Below are 20,206 nucleotides of genomic sequence, written 5' to 3'. Positions count from 1 at the left end.
ATAAATCATAGCACATAATTCTTAGGCTCAAATAAACATTATTTTTCTAATACTCTAAGATATCTTTAAATACTCCAGTCATTTTTCATCTCACTACTGGAGGATTCTTGGGCATGTGTTTTTCACCATACCTCTCTCTTTTCAGGCTTGATGGCTGCACAACGGAACTGGTTAGTATTTGCTTCCAGGAGCAGATCCTAAAATTACAACAATTATCTTAAAGAGTGCGGTACATTTAAATTCTCTAAGAATAAACTTATGTCTCAAAATGTCTTGTAGCCCCAACCACTATATTCACAGAATCATAGAATGGATTGGGTTGGAAGAGACCTTAAAGATCATCTTGTTCCTAAAGAGACCTAAAGATCATCTGCCATGGGCAGAGACACCTCCCACTAGATCAGATTGCTCAAAGCCCCAATGCAGACTTGAACCCTTCCAGGGATGGGACCTTTGCAGGTTCTCTGGGCAACCTGTGCCAGGGCCTCACCACCCTCATAGTAAAAAATTTCTTTCTATCTAATCAAAACCTACCCTCCTTCAGTTTGAAGCCATCCCTCCTTGTCCTGTCACTACCTGCTTGTGTAAAAAGTCCTTCTCCATCCTTCTTGTGGGCTCTCTTCTGGTACTGGAAGACTACAGGTCACCCTGAAGCCTTCTCTTGTCCAGGCTGAACAATTCCAATTCTCTCAGCCTTTCCTCAAAAGAGAGGTGCTCCATCCCTCTTGGTGGCCTCCTCTGGACTTGCTCCAACAGGTCCATGTCCTTCCTGTGATGGGGCCCCAGAGCTGGATGCAGCGCTGCAGGTGAGGTCCCAGCAGAGCAGGGCAGAGGGGCAGAATCCTCTCCCTCCTCTGCTGCCCACGGTGCTTTGGATGATCCCAGGACAGGGAGGTTTCTGGGCTGAGTGCCCATGGCTGGGTCATGTCCAGCCTCTCACCCACAGCACTCCCAAGTCCTTCTCAGGGCTGCTCTGGATCTGTTCATCCCCGGCCTGTGCTGACCCTGGGAGCTGCCCTGACCCAGGTGCAGCACCAGCACTTGGTCTTGTTACAGCTCATGAGATTCCCATGGGCCACTTCTTGAGCTTGTCCAGGTCCCTGTGGATGGAATCCTGTCCCTCGGGTGTGTCAGCTGCACCACCCAGTTCAGTATCACCTGCAAATGTGCTGAGGGTGCACTTAATCCCTTCATCTGTGTCGTTAATGAAGATGTGAAACAACACTGGTTTCAAGACTGATTCCAAAAACTTGACGTAGTATTTACATAAATTTTCACTCCCAATCAAAGACTTGAAGTAAGCAAGTATTGATTTTCTACACAGTTCTGCCTAGATGTATCCTTTGCACAGGACGTCAGGCCTTTGATAGACCTGCCCATATAAAACATATTATTTGTTCAGATATCAGCTTAAAAATATCATAATTATCCATGGCACATCAGTACCATAGGCAGTAATTGCCAGACAGCTGACAAACAATGGCTTTGGTTTGGAGTTACATTAGGGAATTATGATCAAGGGATCACTGCATTAGGGGTTGATTCAATAGGCACATCTCTGGCATTAATGACCCAGTCATTATATAGGGAAGTACAGACAACCACATTTCTAGTTTTTGGATATTTATTTTGGTTTTAAACCAAATCTCTAATCAAAGTTGTGAAACAGACTAGATTTTTTAATGACTTTCTGGGCAGCAGCTGATAACATCTGCGTTTCTATAACTGTCTAGAGTGTGGCTTCCAGTGTTCTCATTCCTCACAGATGCTTAGATGTAGTTCTTACAGTAATAGCTACAGCTTCTGCAAAAATGCTATGAAGTAAATGGCATTTTTCATCCATATTTCTGCTAGGACCCATAATGTCAGCTTGCTTAGCAAACAGTCTAGAGGGAAGTGACCTTTGTGAATGCTTTGGATGCCTTTAATAACATTCCAGAAGTGATAAAAACTGCTGTTATTGCAGCTATAATTTCTGTGGTGGTTTATCTTTGTTTCTTGTATTAATGCATTTTCTTTATTGAACAATGTGGCTGGTTGTTAAGTGATTTTACAGTTGTCATAGATTTTTGATGGTATGTGCACTGTGCTTTTCTTTCCCAGTTTTTCTAGAAAGTTTTTAACATGCAAATAAGCACACAGAAAAACAGATGTGCTTTTCCCACAATATGGAAACTATAAAAGAATAAAAAAATAATGTTGAATTGTTTATTATGAAATATCAAGCATAGGTAATGTGATGGACTAGGAAAAGGAATGAAAGGTTTATATCCCTAGAATCTGTCAAACATTAAAGCTCTTACTATAGTTTAGGAACAGAATCCAATGTCTCTTTCACATGGACAAGAGGACAGCCCAGAGCTGTAATGAATGGACTTGACTGGCTAAAGAAAACTGGAGTCAGGCATTTTCAGAATGGGGGTGGGAGACTGCTGATACAAAGGAGTCACATGGCATATCTTTTATCAAGTTCATATTGTTATTTGATTGGATATGGTGACTGCAGTGTGGGAATGGGGAAAGTGGAAATGAACATTTAATTAATTCCTTTCTGAGAAGACAACAACAATCTGCTTAAACTATGAGCTACTTCATTGAACAAGATTCATGTCAAAGTTTGGATCAAATACCTAGATATGTTTGTATTTTCCCTTCCCTCTCCAGGCCCTCCCTTTTCCTGCTGTCTTAACACACAGACCATGTACTCTGTTTCTTTACAAACCAGGATGACTTTACACTCTCTCTGCTGAAGGGAATGCCTTAAGAATATGTAAGAGTATGAAGTCTGCACAGAAAAGAAGAATCTGCTGATATTTTACAACAGTGAATAACGTGTGGTTATTTTTAAATTACTACAGAAGAAAACTCCAAAAATACTGAACTTATTTTGTAATTTGAACCCTTAATAAATAAATGAATACCTTATATATGCACATGTCCATGGGACTAGAAGAACCATTGTGAAGAAAAGAAAGTAATCATCTTGTCCTACTTTATATGACTGCTTGAAAAATTTCTCATATGGTACTTATACAGTGAGTAAAAGGAGGACCTTGTCCTGGACATATTGTCCTGGACAATAATAAAATAAAGAAGGTGGAAAAAGAGTGCTAAAACAGAGCAGAGGATACAAACTTCATGATTCTAGAGAAAAAGCCATGAGCTATTTAGTTGCAAAAGCAGATATGTTTCAGATAAGTTCTAAGATTTGTGAAGATGAAATAATACAGAAGAACCGGTTTAGAAAAAAGGAAAGAAGAAGAACAAAATACACTTACTTTTGCTTTTTGGATATTTTTTGTTTTGATTTCCTCTAGTTGCTTTCTTTCCTTTGGAGGCTTATAGGTGCTTGGAGGAACCTATATTAAAAGACAAAAATCTCTAAAATATGGGATATAAAATGTTCCAAGTGACACATTCTTGCAGACAGAAAAAAAAAAGCTCATTCACTTTTATCGTAGAACAGCAGTGTTTGGTTTTTTGGTTTTTTTAAATATTGATTCTTTTCTATTAGTGCTACTCTAGAAGACAGGGGCAGATTCCAATTAGTTGGAACTATCCAGCTTTTCAGTTCTGTTCAATATAACATAACCCCATGTCAAAAGACCAGAAAAAAAGACAAATTTGGAACTAGTACAAGAAGGGCTAAAGCAATAATAAATCCTGTGGGCCCTATCAAAAGCAGTAAAATGTTTCCAGAATTGGAACAGTTCTGCTTGCCATTTCATAAACTTCACTAAAGTTAAGCTGTGGCACTGTGTGTGGTAGTAGGAATAAGTTACAGATTCTAAAGAAGTTCAGGGGAAAGAAATCCTTTAAAATTTAATAAACACCCAGGAACTTCATTGTAATTGAGGAGGTCTTTCAGCTGAAATGGTGGGATCCTGAGAAGGAAGCTGGAGAAAATCAGCACATGTCCCATCCCTCTGGTTTTCCCAGACTTCAGTGTTTAAGCACTGCTGGAAAAGATACACTGGGAAAAATGGGCCTTTGGTCTGGTTTACCATGGCTGTCCCAATGTCCTTGTAAGGGAAAACCATTGGAGGTGTGGATTAAATGTTTAGGAGGTAAAGGACTCAGAGGGTTTTTGTAGCATTAGTCAAAGATACAGGAAAGCAATCACACGTCAGCTAAAATGACCAGGACATGACTGGCTGTCAGCTGGATCAGCAGGACACTAGGGACTTTAGGCTGATTTCTGTATTTGTTTGAGCAATAAATTTATCCCAGAGTAAGCCCTGAAAAAAGACTGGATGTCTCCTTCCTATGTGGGTGAGATAGTCTGACAGTTTACTGGACATCTGCCTAAATATTTGTCTTGATAAAAATGTGCTAGATCAATTAGAAGTTACAGAATTAGTGCAAGAATTAGTGGCAAAAATATATATTCTGTCTTGTACTGGAGGTCAGTTCAGGGAACACGGGAATCCCATCTAGCTTTATTGGACTACATAATGAACTACACTTTCAAAAAATCATGAATCTGACGGCCTTTACACCATATTTGCTATGTGACATCTTTAGGAACAGGTAAAACAGAAGAAGCTAGGAATTAAATGCACTGGTGAGACTGCTCAGGTTTTGAGAGCTTTTAAAGTGAAGTAGCAGTGAAAGTATCTCCCAGAAGTATCTAAGAATTTTTATTATGCTTTTATGGATGGAGAAATGAAAGCCCGGAGGATTTGCAAAGGGCTCCACAGGCAGTGAGTATCAGTTTATTTCACTCCTCTTCCTACTCATGTGCTTTACCTACAAACTGCACTCATCTGCCAGAGTAAGCTGAAAATCTCTCCTCAGAAACTGCTATGCTTATTCCAAGTAATTGAAGGAGGAGCTGTTTCCATCAGCTGTTTCAAAAGCATTCTTTGCCTTGTGATGTAGCCCACAGGGATGAATACCAAGCAGATAGACAGACAGACAGACAATACAGCAATTAGCCAGTTGTTGAAAGAGAATAAAAAGTCGCTATAAATAAATTGTAAATTAGGGCAACGGAGAGATCAAAAAAGGCCAAACTGTACCTACTTATTCCAAATGTGAAAAAGGGGGTTGGGAATAAGAGACACCAACTTTGCTTTCCTTCCCCAGGCAGTGGTCAGCCTCACATAGCCTGTGTGACATCCCTTAACCAGAGGATTATTTAGGGAATAGGTACCACAGGAGGTTTAAGGAAGAAAAAAAAGAATAATCACTTGGAACTTTGGTAATCATCACTCTTCTATTTTTTAAAGTTACTGTCATAAGGTGAAGAAGGAAAAGCTAATGCAATGCTATTGTATTATGGGTTTCTATTTTTATAGATAAGATCACAAAAATATTGATGGTTCTGTATATTTGCAAACAAATTCCTCTGTACTGGCTAAATGATTTCACCCATTTAATTATTTTAAACAATCAGCAACTTCCCTCATGAAACACAGCTGAAATAATAGAAAATATCTAAAAAATACATTAAATTTGGCTGAATGGTGTTAGAATAACATCCCATTGCAGCCTTTTTTTTTTTTTAATATATGACTGGTTTACAGAAAATTTAATAAAAAAATAATTGCATAATCTTATTACTTTAGTATAGTGCTGATATTAAAAGAATGGATTTTGTTACTCTAGGCCAAGATATCCAAGAAGGTTGAATGTTTCTAAATAATTTTGCACGTTACCAGGTTTATGCACCTGTCCCCATTTGTTTCCTTTGCAAACCCCAAGGTAAAGCACTCATTTCTCTTTGTAGAATTGTATTTATTTCCTTCCCTTTTTCTTTGTAGAATTGTATTTGTGAATGTGTGCATGAATATGGGCAAGCTTGTGTTTGCATCCATGTGCATGTGTGCTAGGGCCAGAGGAGACACGAATTTATAACCTTTAGACCAAATATTTGGAGCGAATTGTTTTATTATTAAATCTCAAAATTAGAATGTTTTTCCTTTTTACCTAGTGACCCCCATTTTTGATGAACATTTATGATGATGAATGATTATCCGAAGCTTCTAGGCTTACGTTACTCCGAGGCTAGTTACTTTCCAAGGCCAGTGGGGAGACCTATCTCATTACAGGTCACTAAGACAATTTCCTGCCTTCTGCAGTAGCCCACAACCCAGCCCTACCCTGGGAAGGCAGTGAGTTCTCAGTGCACAGGACAGCAGTGCCATCCCAGCTCCTGACCCAACGTATGTGACACATCTCATCTTACTTGGAAAGGAATGCCTAGAATAAAATTATGCTAGAAAGCAATACCTAAAATAATAATCCTGTTAATCAGAATGAACTAACTGCACCACAGGGATGCAATAACCTATTGCTCAAACTCCAGATGCTTCTGTATAGTTCTGTACAGCTGTTCCAGTGTGGAGCAGTAACTGTGGGTAGTGCCTACAATAGTCCCTGCTGATAAACCACATGACAAGTTCTTTGACAGGTGCATGAGAACCATGAGTAATAAACTGATATCCCATAAAATGAACACTTTTGTGAGAAAATGGATGAGAACATTTCTGCAGCAGCTTATGGGATGTAACGTGGAAGAGCTTTATTTCTTTGTGTTCCTCTGAATTACAGACAGTCCTCCACCATAGAAGAGCCACACCTATGGCTGGCTCTCACCTAACTGAGCCTTTCCTGCCATGTGTGCTTTCAGTCTCTGTTCATTTCACTATGTGAATTTGTGATACTGGTAACAATGTGGCAAGCTAAACTGAATTCTAATTTGCTGAGAGAGGTACAGAAATGAGTAGAAGATATGTCACTACTTAGATTCACACAAGCTTTAAATTTGCAAACTTGGACAGAATGTAAACCAAATTTGATATAATCCAAACAACACAAACGAACTTCACTAAATGCATCTGCATTAAAGAAAATTTATTCTAAGAGGGGCTGCACAGCATAAAGTTTTAAAATGACAGCAACATGACTCATTCCTATACTGATTAAGTAGTTATTAAATGCAATTTTTCAGAGCCTGGTATTAAGCTGTTTCAATGTAAAATCCCATTAACTGTATAACACACTACCATTAAATTGCTCTGCCATCCTAAGATGTAAATGGTTTCTAAGAGCATTCAACGCATGTATTATTTAAAACCTGAAGTGCTAATACAAGGTGGAAGATAATGCCCAAAACTATGACTTCTAAGCTCACTTCCCACTGCATTTAAATATAGATGATTTTGAAGTCTTTATTAAGTTGGTCATAGTAGCTTGATCCCAGATCCTGTTTGCTTTACCCCAGTGAGATAACATCAGCTGTGGGTCTCTAATATGTACCAGTGTAACTAAATCACAATCTGAGACAATAACAGCATTTCAAAGACAAATATGATCTCAATTTTACATGAGCAATGAATTTAAACTGAAAGCTTTAATTTTAGAGATTCAGCATTAAGACAAATAAAAATAAAATTCCACCTTCAAGGAGGAGCTGCAAACCTAGAGTCCATCTCATTTCCAGTGAAACTGCTTCTCCATTTATTTTAATGAGAATTCATTTACAAAAAAATCTAAATTTATGAAACATTTTCATTTGATTATCCTTTTCTTACTTCCTTCAGTGCATTATCCAAAGAAAGCATCTTAGAAAGCCAAGGGCAATCAGAAACACTCATTTCAATATTGTCATCAATTTATACCCATTTTATAGTTCTACTTCTGAAAGTCAAAAAATGACTGCAGGAACCAAACTTCCCTTTTCTCTGGTTGGCTTATAAATCGCTTACAGAACACTCACTGAAATGAAAATAATAAGTTTGTTGTTTTTTTAAGAAGCCTGACCTTTAATAACATAGATAATTGCCAAAGTCCTGTTCAATCTGTCAAAGGTTGTAGATTTTCTATAATTGATTTAAAGAGATTATTAATTCCCCTACCAAGATTTTGTGCACAAGCATACATGAAATTTAGTGTCTTTCAAAAAATAAACCAACTTACAGGTTGTCTTTTTGGCAGTACTGGCAGAGGTGCTGGTGAAGGTGGAGGAATGGCACGTGGCTTGGGTACAGTCAAATTAAATTCCTCTGGCTGAGTGACTCTTGAAGTCTTGAGAATGGTGGTTCGATTATTTAATTTATCTGTGAGCTTTTCAATCAGTTGCTGCACTTTTGGCTGCCACCTTCAAATAAATCCAGATTTTTCAGTTTTATTTTGTTTTTCTGTTTCATACAAACTTACAAACAGTATATGAGGTTGGCATTGGTGCAAATTCTGTAATGCTTTCTGCCATTCAATTTTAATAAAACCAACCTTTGAATTTGTATTCAGGATTTAGCTACACTGTGTTACTTCTCCTCGTGATAGATGCTATCCACCCAGATTACTAGTAATGAAATAGCCACATTTTTTACTAAATAAACAACTATCTGGCCAGTTGGTTTTGTGGCAGGACCAGATTAGGAGTCAGAAAAGCAGCTGCCATAGGCTGATTACACACGTAATATACTTAGATGAAGAGACATGAACAGTGGTCTGAATGTTGCCACATATACCAAGAGCACATGCAGATCAATCTTGAAGCACAGGCAGTTCTAATAGAAAAAAAAGAAAGATCCAAGGAGTTTGGTGAATTATCAAATGACTGAGTGAGCCCTGGGGACAGACAGGAAGATTTTGATTTCTGCGACTTTGGTCTTGTATCAAGGTTCAGACTTCTTCTAAGGAATGACAGGAAGATGCAGATTAAAGGTAAAACACAGAGTATCACACTCTAATTAGAGTGACAGCTTCATGCCAGTTATTCTTCCTCTGTATTCCTTATATTCTTATATATTACACATGCAATGGAACTTTCCTAGAACTTAAAAAGCAGATGACAATGCAAACTCACAGTAAATTGTTTATATGACTGTTACCTTAGGTAGTACTGTCATTACAGAGTGAGGCTTGCAAGTCACTTATGCAAGTGATGAAGCCCCACTAAAACAAATAACACTCTTTATGTTAACCTCACTGATATTAGAAAGAGGAACAAAATACATATTTAAAATAGTTGCAGCAACAGAACTGACTAAATTCATCACTGCATCCTCAGACCCCTGAAGGATATTTCAAACCCAGTAACTAAATCTGGTCTTTAACATTCTTGTGTAAACTTACATTTGCCACTTGCAGGCAAAATATTTCATTACACTGAGCGTAACTGACTGTGAAGGACAGTTCCAATAAACTTGGTGCTAATGAAACAGCCTCAGCCTGCATGAATGTGTATGTGCAAGAACTGTGTGGGTATGGATGTATATTTCCATACCTCTCTATATGCATTTTTATACTATACTAAGCATTTGCTCTAAATAGAATTACTACAGTGGAATATTTTCAGTCAAATTCTGACTTCAGCCATATCAATGTCGTCCCTGTAGAACTTGGAGTAATGCAAGCCAAATCTGTTATATATTTGCTAAAGTGCTAATGAACTACACAGTGTGAAAGAATTGGTTCTAGGGACTTTGATATGAGAGAAACAGATGCAAAAGTCCTTTTCAGCTGATATTGTTTCTAGCACGTTTTTGTCTAACATTGTTTGCCATCATCTGGGTTAACCTATACTGCATTGAGAAGGATGTGTGACTGAAGCCACATTGGTGTCATTTATCTGTTCTGGGTAAAAATGACAGCAAAAAGTGACTCAGTAGGCTGCAGTTACTATTGCTCCACATGGAAATGTTTCTGTTTGGCAAGTGTACAAATGCTACCATAGCACCACCTAACCAATAAGCAGATGCACCTCAGAGCATTTGAGCTGTTAAGTGGTGCTGCAACTGTGTAAATAATAACTTTAAAAGACTTGTTTATATGCTTATCTGATTTGCTCAGAAGGGATTTTATGGCCATCAGTATTAACAAGTCTGTTCATAAATCCAAAATCAGGGAAGCCAAACATTTTTTCAAATACCTAATGTCATACAGATGTTGAAGTGACTCATGAGACATGACTCTAAGATAATTTGAACCTTCTATTTTACTTTTTTTCAGAGTATGATGTTTTCTCTATTCAGGGACATCAGGGAGCAAATGTACAACAGCTGTGAAAAGACTTTTCTGAGAGAGAACCTTGCCTCTGGGTAAGTAAAAGGGATTGCTAAAGACTTGTGTAGACAAGAAAGGTTCAGAGTGACTTCAATAGGAGAAACACTTGAACAGAAACGTGAGCTTTCAGGGGAAGCTTTCCCCCGCTTTTAAACTTTGAGGAGGCCAGAGGCTACTTAAATACTACTTACCTTAGCAGTGGATCAATCCAGTTCTCTTTTACATACACTGAATCGTAGAAGTGGCTCCATTCATCTTTTATCCATGTGTTCAGATACAAGTCATTGAAGAAGAATCTAAGAAACTAATAAGTGGTTTCTGTTGAAGAACTTGCTTGTATTTGACCTTGTAATTACAAACATAGATGCTCGGTATTTTTAGGTTCTTATTAACTGGTGGACAATCCCATGTGTTTTGGCTCTACTTTGTGAAACACTAATAGATAATAAAATTTCTTTCGTGTGAAAACAAAAAATGAACTAGAGGCTACAACACAGAGATGTGTTGATTCATCTTTAATTTGCTTCAAACATTGTGAAACAAATGTTTTATTCAAAACTAATTACTACAGGAATACACTGATTTTAGCATAATTTACAACAGAGTTTCAGAGTCTAATACACCCGAGGTGGACTTCTGATTATGGGTAACTGGAAGACCCATGAAGCCCAGAAATACGTCAGGCCTGGCACTGCACCTGAATGACTTAAATACTTTTCAGCTCCATGAGAACTGGGCAGAGAGAATTGCTGAAAACTATAGCAAACACTATACTATGTGGCTTTTTCTTTTATTGAAATACAATTAATTTGCGTATTCCTATTAAAAGAAAAGACTGAAATTCGGCACACTTATACATTGTAGGGCTCTACATGCTGGATAACAACTAACATTTGAACTTTTGTTTACCACTCCAGTTCACCAGAAGGTCAAAAACCTTTCTCTAAATTTTGAAGTATGCAAATGGCCTTTTGAAACACTCTTGAAAAATGGCACTCAGATTCAGCCTCTATCATTTACAGCAATATAAATTCCAAACTTGAACCTTAGCTCTTCCATTAAAATTCTTGGAAATGAAAGTACAAGCATGATGCTGAAATAATCACAGTAAAAGCAAAAAGCTCCAGGAAATAATTTTGACATTATGGGACATACTGGGGAGCAGTGCACTGTCACTTTGAGAAGCTTCAGATGGAGACTTGCAGAGCTTATTAGATTAAACTTGGCATCAGCCCCATCTCAAGTTTTTACACAGAGCCATAGAGTTCTTTGTATTCAGTTTTTAGTTTTGCAGAACTACCAAGGAGCTTCTTAATTCAAATGTGGTGCCAGGCCCAAGGTGCCTCAGAACTCTGTGAATAATTCAGCTACAAACAATTCAGATTTGACTCAAGGTGTTTGTTGCAGATGTTCAACAGGTCTAGAAAACCTGCTACTTGAAATCCATAGTCTTGATATAATAATTTTGAAGAAATTAACATTTAAATTTAGTTGTGTTTTAATCTATAGTGGTTTTGGTAGTCAAAAGACTGATCAGCACTGCAGGACTAAATGAATATTATCTTTTTGGATTTCCATTCTTGTCTAGAAACTACTGCTGTTCCCTAAATTTGCAGGAGTCAGATTATCAACACACCATCCAAAAGAAGTTATTTCATCCCTAAAAGCTTGATTATACACTAAGTGCTGAATTGTGAAGAAGTTGGGGTTTTTGATGTTTCCGGATTCTGTGGTGTTTAATAAGCATATGGTGAGGGATGCATTTTACCCCATTGGTCTTGAAAGAGATTCATTGTCCTTAGAGAGGATCTTCTACTGTAGCACATGCATATTGGATTCAATTTGTCACCTAACAGTAATTTGTACTTCTGCAATGTGTAAATACAATGTCAAAAGTCTAGACTGAATTCATACCTTCCACCAGAAAGGATGCACAGTGTAGACACTATTTCAAATGGCAATATAGGATGACTGAACATCATTTCTGACCAGAGTGTGCCTGGGCCAAAGACAACAATCTTAGTTTTGATAATCCCTATCACAGATGGCGATAGGACAATAGAAACTTTTGTGTTTTGTGAACTGAATTGATAGGAAAAATCCCTAATATTTCTATTTTGTCTTTGGCTACATGTGACACAGGTGGAAAACCCACTATCAGCAGCCATTGCTTTTACAGCAGCAGAATGGGGCTTCTCTCAGATTTCTCTTTGGATGTTACAGGGCTCTGTCTCCTTAGCAAAGTCACAGGTAGTCATTTTGGTAACAGCATTATTCTGCTTACTTCTCTGTCTTGAACATTCCAAAACTCTCTGTACTCAGACAGCATGATAATGAAGATCCATTTCCCTTTTGGAAGTGATGGAATTACACCAGCAATGAATTGTACCCATGTTTATATTCTAATGTATACTCTGGCTGTAGTAACACAAGTGTGTATAATTAAAGAGTATTTTGTAATGCATTTTTACAGGTGGACTGAATTAATACCATGCTTTTGAGAATTTGAACTTAACTTGGTATTTTTAACACACTTTTACACAGTGGGATCATACAGATTTCTAGAAAACAAATAAAAAATGGGAAATTTCCTCATCTGGTATTACCTTTACATCCATGCAGGCATATGCAGAGCTGAAATGCTTACATTCACAATATAAGCCTTTGACTCTTGAGTTAAGGAAGTAACTGCAGGAAGCACCATGTTCTGTTTCTCCATACAGATCAGCCACTGCCTGAATACATTATTGACCCAACTTGGACTGGTTTTACCCACCATCCAGCATGAGGCTGAACATGTCCTGCTATTCCTACCTCATCTTAAACTCTATTACAATGCCCAGTTCTTATGTAGTGATACTCCTTTGATGATCTCAAAAGTTCTTTAGAACTGCTTTTAGAAGAAATCAGAACATGAAACAGAAAAAACAGGTTCTTAACTGCTAGAAAGAAAACACTATATATTTTGTATTTTTTACAAGACAATTCAGAAATTACAAAGCTGTTTACTTCAGCTTTTTATTTCAACTGTGTATTTTCTCTAACACACAAATCCTTAAATTTTAAAATAAATATAGAAGAATAGTATGTAGAATAATAGAATTCAAAAATAGATTTGAGCCAGCATTGCATGGCTAAGTTCTTAAAAGGATAATCCCACTAAAGTTACACAAATGGGTTTTATCCTGTTGTTCTGTAATTATATCACCATATTTTTTTTTTTCATGTGTTCTTAATATTACAGAATGAGAGCTTTTGATTTTCTGTTCAAGCAGATGAAGATGTGCAAGTGAGGTAGCACTGTTATTCTGCCTAAATGAAAATATGTGAACATTCATCAAACATAGGGAAACAAACTGTGACTTTGAGTTAAGGAATTCCATCCTACAGGTCTTTAAGAGAAAGGTCTTAAATCTCGCACAGGTTGACATCGTTCACCTGAAGATTATTCATTTGAGTGAAAATTCCACTCAGCCTGTGATGTGCTAAATTTATTTTTAATTGAAGTATATCTGTCCTACACAAATATATGTGAATATTTTTTCAGTGTCTTAACTAAACTCAGACACAATAGTCATCAGGCAAAATCTGGAGTTCAGCATCCTGAAGGAGGATCCCAAATTTCTGATAACTTTTGTTGCTAAGGCTGCAGATCTGCCTTCTGCTCTTTTGTCTCTGTTGCTGGGGGGACAAAATGCTGCTTCTAAATCCTCTGCTGCAGGTGCATTAATCTAATCTAGCATCACTTTGGAGACAAAGAAACTGTTCTAATGGAAGAGAAGAAGAACTAGGTACCATGGTGATGAGGATCTGGTAAGATACTTAAAGAAAGCAAATCACACCTGCTACAATGATAGCAGGTGCACGACATTGGAATATGCAGCACTTCCCTATCAGAAAAGAGTTATTCCAGACAAGGAAGGCGGTATTATCTAAACCAGAACATCAGGGCACTGATGCCTAAGCCATATAAAGCTAGATGAATGGAATCAACAAGAGATAATTGGCATGATGTGAGAAAATTGTGTTGCTAGCTGAATGAGCTCAAGATGCATCCAATAGCTTGTGTCTAAGATGTTTACCAAAGAAGGGGCTGGGAGAGCATTTTAGACAGAGTGATTTGTCTGTCTACCAGATTATGATAATTCTTCCAGCCACTCCTCTGTTCTTTCTAACTGTTAATGAAATATATAATTTTTGTCTCTGAATGGAATTAATAATAAGTATTCCATAGTAAGTGCATCTAAAACCAGACAACTTAACCTACTCTGTCCCTCCATATTGCAAAGCAGCCCTACTCATTAAAGAGACACTAGCATCCAAATGAACATTCAAAGTAATCACTATAAGGATAAACCTTAGCCTTTTGAGCATTAATTATTAAAATTTGCCTATCTCCTTAATTCCATCTTTGTTATTCAAATAGTGTGTTTGGACTATACTTGGAAACATCTGGATAATTAAGGTTACAGATGCTGTATCACCAGTGATTTAATTTTTAGCCCATTTTCCTGAGAAAACAGGGCTTATGAGAAAGCACTGCTGCTCAGTTTATCCCTCTGCTCCTCTGTACAACAGAGATTTTAGGATAATTAGCACTTTCATTTTGAAAGAGAAGCAGAAGATAATTATATTTCTACAGTTATAATGAAAAATAGCAAACAAATAGTGAAGCAAACCCCAAATTTATTACTCCAGAAAAGGACAGGGAAGCAGAATTTTGTTGTCCTGCTTTTTATTTGGCAGCAGTGGTTTGGCCAGTTGCATGTTGTACTGGGGCAATGGGTACATGCATAGCTCCAAGTCAGCCAGTGTTTCTTGGGAAGGAGAAAAAGTGATGGAAGCACAATAGGCTTGATAATGAACGTGGCAGTGGGATGTTCAGGGGAAGGAAGAACACTAAACAACAAGAACTGCAAGTTTCAATAGATTTACTGCATATGAAAAAAACATCTCTTGTCTAAAGTCAAAGAAAGAATGTGAGCAGAGGCAAGCGTGAGTGTAAATTATATAAATTGTATATTATGTGATTATTTGATCTCCTCAGATTATATAAAATAGATTTTTAATTTATATTTGACTGAATATGAGAATCACCCTGTAAGCAAAAAAATTGAATGGTTTTTTGATAACAAAATACTAATTTAATTTCTGAATTTTAACAGAAAAAACAGTAATTTCTCCATTTAATTTATTCCCAAAGTTGAGAAAAGCCATCTGATTAATCAAACACAATGAACAGATAATTATTTGTTTTAAATGTTTTGTACTTTGATTACCTGTTGCATTTTTGCAGTGTCCAAGGATTTCACAATTCTGCTGAAGTGCTGAAGACCAATCTCTTCTAGTTGAAAAGTAGCTAGATAGCAGATAACTATCAAAAGATACACACATTTAAAAGGTATGGAAGGCAGGAAGCAGGAAGTTCTAATAAACCTATACCCTATACTCAACATATTCTGGGATTTAGACTGTTACCTTAATTTTAAAGGGTTTTGATAATGAATTTTTCAACATACTCTGGTTTTAATGTTTTCAGAGACGATAGCTCTTACTCTTCTGTTACAAATGTATAGTCTATTATTCATAACAATATTATAGTTAACAAAAAATTTAAACATAAAATTTAATATTTCTAGTATTTATTTTGCTTTGTTTCTCCAAGTGACCATATTGCCTAAAATATTGTAACCTTTGTTTTTATTCTGAATTGGAATAAAATCAAGTTTTTAAATTGTGAAATTTCAAACCTGAATCTTGGACCCTCTATGGCAAGTACACAGTTCAATGATCTTAGAGGTCTTTTCCAACGTAAATGATTTATGATTCTATTCTATGATACAGGAAGAGGCACAGTCAGTACTGTGAAATTTTAGTAGACCTGTAAAGTTCATGGGCTCCTGTATCAGCTTTCATTTGTCCCCAGCCACTTGGATCAATCAGGCTTCACTTACAGTGCAGTGTTTTAGCTGCCACCAAATCGTAATGATAGAATCAGGAAATTCTGACCAATGTGCTACAGCCAACTCAGTGTATCTTTAGGCTTCAATCTCATGTGCTTTAGTACAGCAACGTATTTAATCAGTCTTAGCAGAATATACATTTATCTCCTACAAGCTTTATTAAATTCAAATCTGCTCACACATAGCAACAGCCTCTATAAGCAGCTTTGATCATTTAAGTGTCAATGCAGCTTGGCAAAGGGAATCACAAGCAGCTTAAAAAAAAATGTAAGCCAATGACCTTAGACTCTCAACTTGTTGATAAAGGAAAATTTTCTGTTCCTACCCTCTGCCTATGATTAATGGAGGCTTTTGAGTGGACCAGTCCTGACAATCCAATTATAGCAACACTCAGCTTAAAGGTATAATTTATGTGCCCCAGACAATGAAAAACATGGCTCTGGAGAAATGGAGACAATGAAGCATTACCATTTAGAATAAACTCAATACACTAATATTTTCATCCTCGACAGTTTAGGCTCCCTTTTGTTTGTTGTTTTAGATTTCTGTGCTTTTCCAGATTGTGACAGAAGTGACCAGAATTGTAATAAAAATTTAGTAGCTTTTAAAACATAAAATATAGATATATTTATATTACATAAGTTTGTATTTCTCAACCACTTTGAATTAACTTGTCTTTAAATATACCCACAAAATTTCAGAACTTAACTGACTTAGAGAACCAGTGACAGGGGTATTTGTGATTCCAACTTATTTAGGGACTTAGTAGATCAACCTCAGCATGTGTGTATTAAATAAATAGCATAAATATTCTTAAAATTAATTTTTCATGTGCTTCTCAAGACCTGAAATCATTTTGGGAGCAGTAACCAACCTAATTAACTGGTTATACTATCAGATATAGTTGTATCAGAACCGATTCTAACCAAGTAACTAATAAAATGAAAATAACTGACCTCACTCCTGGAGACAGATGGAAGTTTACTTATGTCATTGTGATGGTCAGTAATGAAGAAACCCATGTATGGATAGAGACAATTGTCTCTGCATACTGTGAGATGTGCTGTGTTCCTCAGCACACAGAGCTTTGCTACACATTTTTGTATCTGAATGGCAGAGGTACCGGGTTGCATAGAAGAGAATAAAGGGGAATCACTGGAAAATATTTTTTGAAGGGATGGTTAAACTTCCAAGATGCCTCTTCCAGTCACTGATGCTATTTTCGAACTGCATCTTACCTTTCTTAGGTAAAATTCCAGTTAACACCTGTAAGATTATAGACTAAATAAAAATTTCAGGTTTTGGACTTCACACTCATTAGGATGTTGGAAAAGGTCCTGAACTTCACACTGCACTAGGTACAATGACAATGCTTCCAATGTAATATAATACCAAGACCTACATTAGTAAAATTATACTTTTTTAAATTTTGTGGTAAACACATTTGGTATTGTAAAAACAACTTACCTATATAAAGATTACGCTCAGAAATTGGGCAGTATCTCCCATCCTGAACATAAAAGGCATTGACAACCACATCCAATATGGATTTATATTCTGTGCATCCTGCTAGTGTATCCAATACAAATTTTTCTTCTGTTACATTAAGAGTCTATAGAGATACAAATTTAAAAATTATTAATGTACTCTGGAAAGAAAATAGCTGTGTACAAAAAGTACAATCATTTTGAAGTAACTGGAAAACATGAACAATGAACGGCAGTGCCTTTGGTAGGGCTGCTGCCCTTAAAATGCTATCAAATAGGGGCAGTCCTAGCAAACTAATGGCCCTTGTTAAGTAAAATGTAGGTTTCTCCAATGTTAAGTGTTCATTTTACCTGCTGACATAAGCATTGAGTTAAAAGACCTTCATGTGTGAATGTCAGTAGTTGATGCAAAGAAAATCTGAGGTCCCTGAGCTATCAGCAGTGATTAACTTAGTCAATAGTATGAGAAAGTTTCAGTAAGATTTTGTTTTCCCTCAGGAAACCTCTTCTTTGTGGGTGGAATCTGCTACATAGGGAGACTAAACTGAGGGGAGAAGCTGGACAGAGACTATGGAAAAGACTCTTAACTGGTACTGAAACCCAGCTTTGGAGAACATGACTAGTTTAAGCTAAACCAGTGTCAGGATTCTTTTTAATGCAGACTCTTTCTTATCCAGCTAATGCTCCTGGTCACTTGTAATGTTCATGCAGCATCCCAAGAGAACAGGACAGTAAGATGCTCACTGCCTTCTGGATCCTACCCCATAATCCCTTTAAAAAGTCTGAATACTCCTCAACTTTACAGAGTTTCAATCACAATAAATAACCTATGCAATATCTGCTACTATATGAGAAAAATTTCCTGTATGAACCACCTCTAAACGCTGCAGTAAAATCTGAGGCCCAGAAGAGTTTGTTACTACATGAATTGAAAATGGCCAGCTGAGCTATGACAAAATGACAAACAATAATTATTGTTTGATTTAAGGAGGTTAGACAAGAAGCCAAGAAAAAAAGGCTAAGTTCTGAAAACGTGTAGTCCACATTTGATGTATGATCTCTGCTAGAGCTCTGAGGTGTGGGAACAACTGAACTGCAATAATACATCAGATAAGACATTCACCTTGCCTGGTAGGCTGTCTGCTACCCTCTTGATTGCTTTATTTCCCTAATGTGATTAATTTCCAGTTTATGGGTATTGTTAGAGGTTGCTAGATGGAACTCTATGAGTTTTCTGATGAGTGATACTATGCAGGGCTTAGAGATCAAGCAAATATAAGGCAAACTTTAAAATTACCATTCTAATATTTAAATGTAAACAATTATGCAGAAGAATTCAAAGTGTATTTTCTCAAGTTGTCATTCAGAGCAAGCATACATTTTTTTCACTACTCCTGCTCAAAACCCAGATTTCCTTTTAATTTTTGCATCATCACCAGGAAAGATGAGGAAAGAGACTGAAAAAAACTTAAAATATGGAAAAAAATTTAAAAATATGGGAAGTATGGACTCTATCTTGCTAAGCATTGAGGATTCTTGTTCATTCCAAATACACCTTTTATGGATGAAGATTTATGTCAGTTCTTTCATGAAACTAACAAAGAAAACCCATAAATCTAAGCTCCCACTAAATTATTATATATATATATATATATATATACACATACATACACGTACATACATACATATATTTATATATATATAATATTTGATATGAGCTCTCTGAGAATTTACTACAAAAGGCAAAAGCAGACCTAAATAACTGAATGGCAAAGTCAGAGAGGACGTAGTTCCAGGGAGAGCAGGATTGTGACATTTTGAATCTAAAACAATTGCTCCCCTTGAGCAAATGGTGTTATTTATGAAGAAACTGCAGAAAATAGTAGCTCTGTTAATAAACAAGTCCATCGTAAAACTGGTCAAGCCTGTTGGAAACAGGGCCAACAGAAACTCTCTCAACTACCTCTGCTAGAAAGCTAAAATTTCAGTTGTTTTGAGGATCTTTTTTAGATTAGAAATTTTGCATTCATGTTCTGTGTAATTTGATATAAAGTGCTATGGCAGCCCTGTGCTTTTCAAATGTACTTTGGAGAGGTGGCCAAAAGTAGACAAACAGGTAACAACAGGACACCACTTGTGCCCAAATCATCTATACAGTGGAGACTACAGCATAAAAAATGCAATTACCTGTCTACATTTACTCTACTTTTACTGCTCTGAGTTAACAACTCAGTCAGAAGTGTTAGGACGAACACAGAAGATCTTGCTCTTGCTTATACCTTGAGCAAGAATCTATATAATAACTACATGGCCTTGGGACAAGCAACAAACAGGGTGACAGGAGGAGCAGCCTGGGGACAGCTGTGCCCCACAACATCAGTACTGACTGGCAGTTCTGGGGACCATGGGACAAAACTTCTTGTCATGAAACATAATCAGTCGAATCTGCTTTCAGCCACAGAAGGTACTAAATGTTCTGTTTCTGCATGTAAAAATCGAGAATAGTTGAGCAGCCTGCAGCTGTGTCACCTAAGGAAGTGATCTCATCACTACTCAATCAACTAAACAAGACTGGGCAGGAGGTGTACTTGAATAGGGAATCCCAAAGATGAGGCAGTTGTTGGTTAAGCCCTGCAGATATTCTAGTGAATCAAAACCCAAGCCAGTGCTTTAAACTAGTTAGGATACTCTCTCAATAGAAAGTGCATTGTATCCTCTACAAATTTCACCTGGGATATTTAG

The 20,206-nt window shown here is 36.9% G+C and overlaps 1 protein-coding gene across 2 annotated transcripts in view; it reads right to left on the bottom strand.

Moving 5' to 3' along the window:
• CFAP99 (cilia and flagella associated protein 99) overlaps positions 1-20,206 on the bottom strand; it is a 52,195-nt gene that overhangs the window by 21,017 nt on the left and 10,972 nt on the right. The window contains exons 3-8 of one of the 2 annotated variants that reach the window (XM_014260570.2): positions 17,445-17,589; positions 15,294-15,388; positions 10,206-10,318; positions 7,924-8,104; positions 3,279-3,359; positions 132-197 (exon numbers count right to left, since the gene is read on the bottom strand). In XM_014260570.2, coding sequence (XP_014116045.2) covers positions 132-197; positions 3,279-3,359; positions 7,924-8,104; positions 10,206-10,318; positions 15,294-15,388; positions 17,445-17,589 — 681 coding nt within the window. The remainder of the gene's footprint in view (positions 1-131; positions 198-3,278; positions 3,360-7,923; positions 8,105-10,205; positions 10,319-15,293; positions 15,389-17,444; positions 17,590-20,206) is intronic. The other variant, XM_088056692.1, reaches the window with a different exon arrangement.

This window comes from Pseudopodoces humilis, chromosome 6 (assembly GCF_049639895.1).
Source record: "Pseudopodoces humilis isolate 2021_Gansu_Grassland_sample_001 chromosome 6, ASM4963989v1, whole genome shotgun sequence".
Classification (NCBI taxonomy): Eukaryota; Metazoa; Chordata; class Aves; order Passeriformes; family Paridae; genus Pseudopodoces; species Pseudopodoces humilis.
This window is presented reverse-complemented; position numbering and strand designations above follow the sequence as displayed.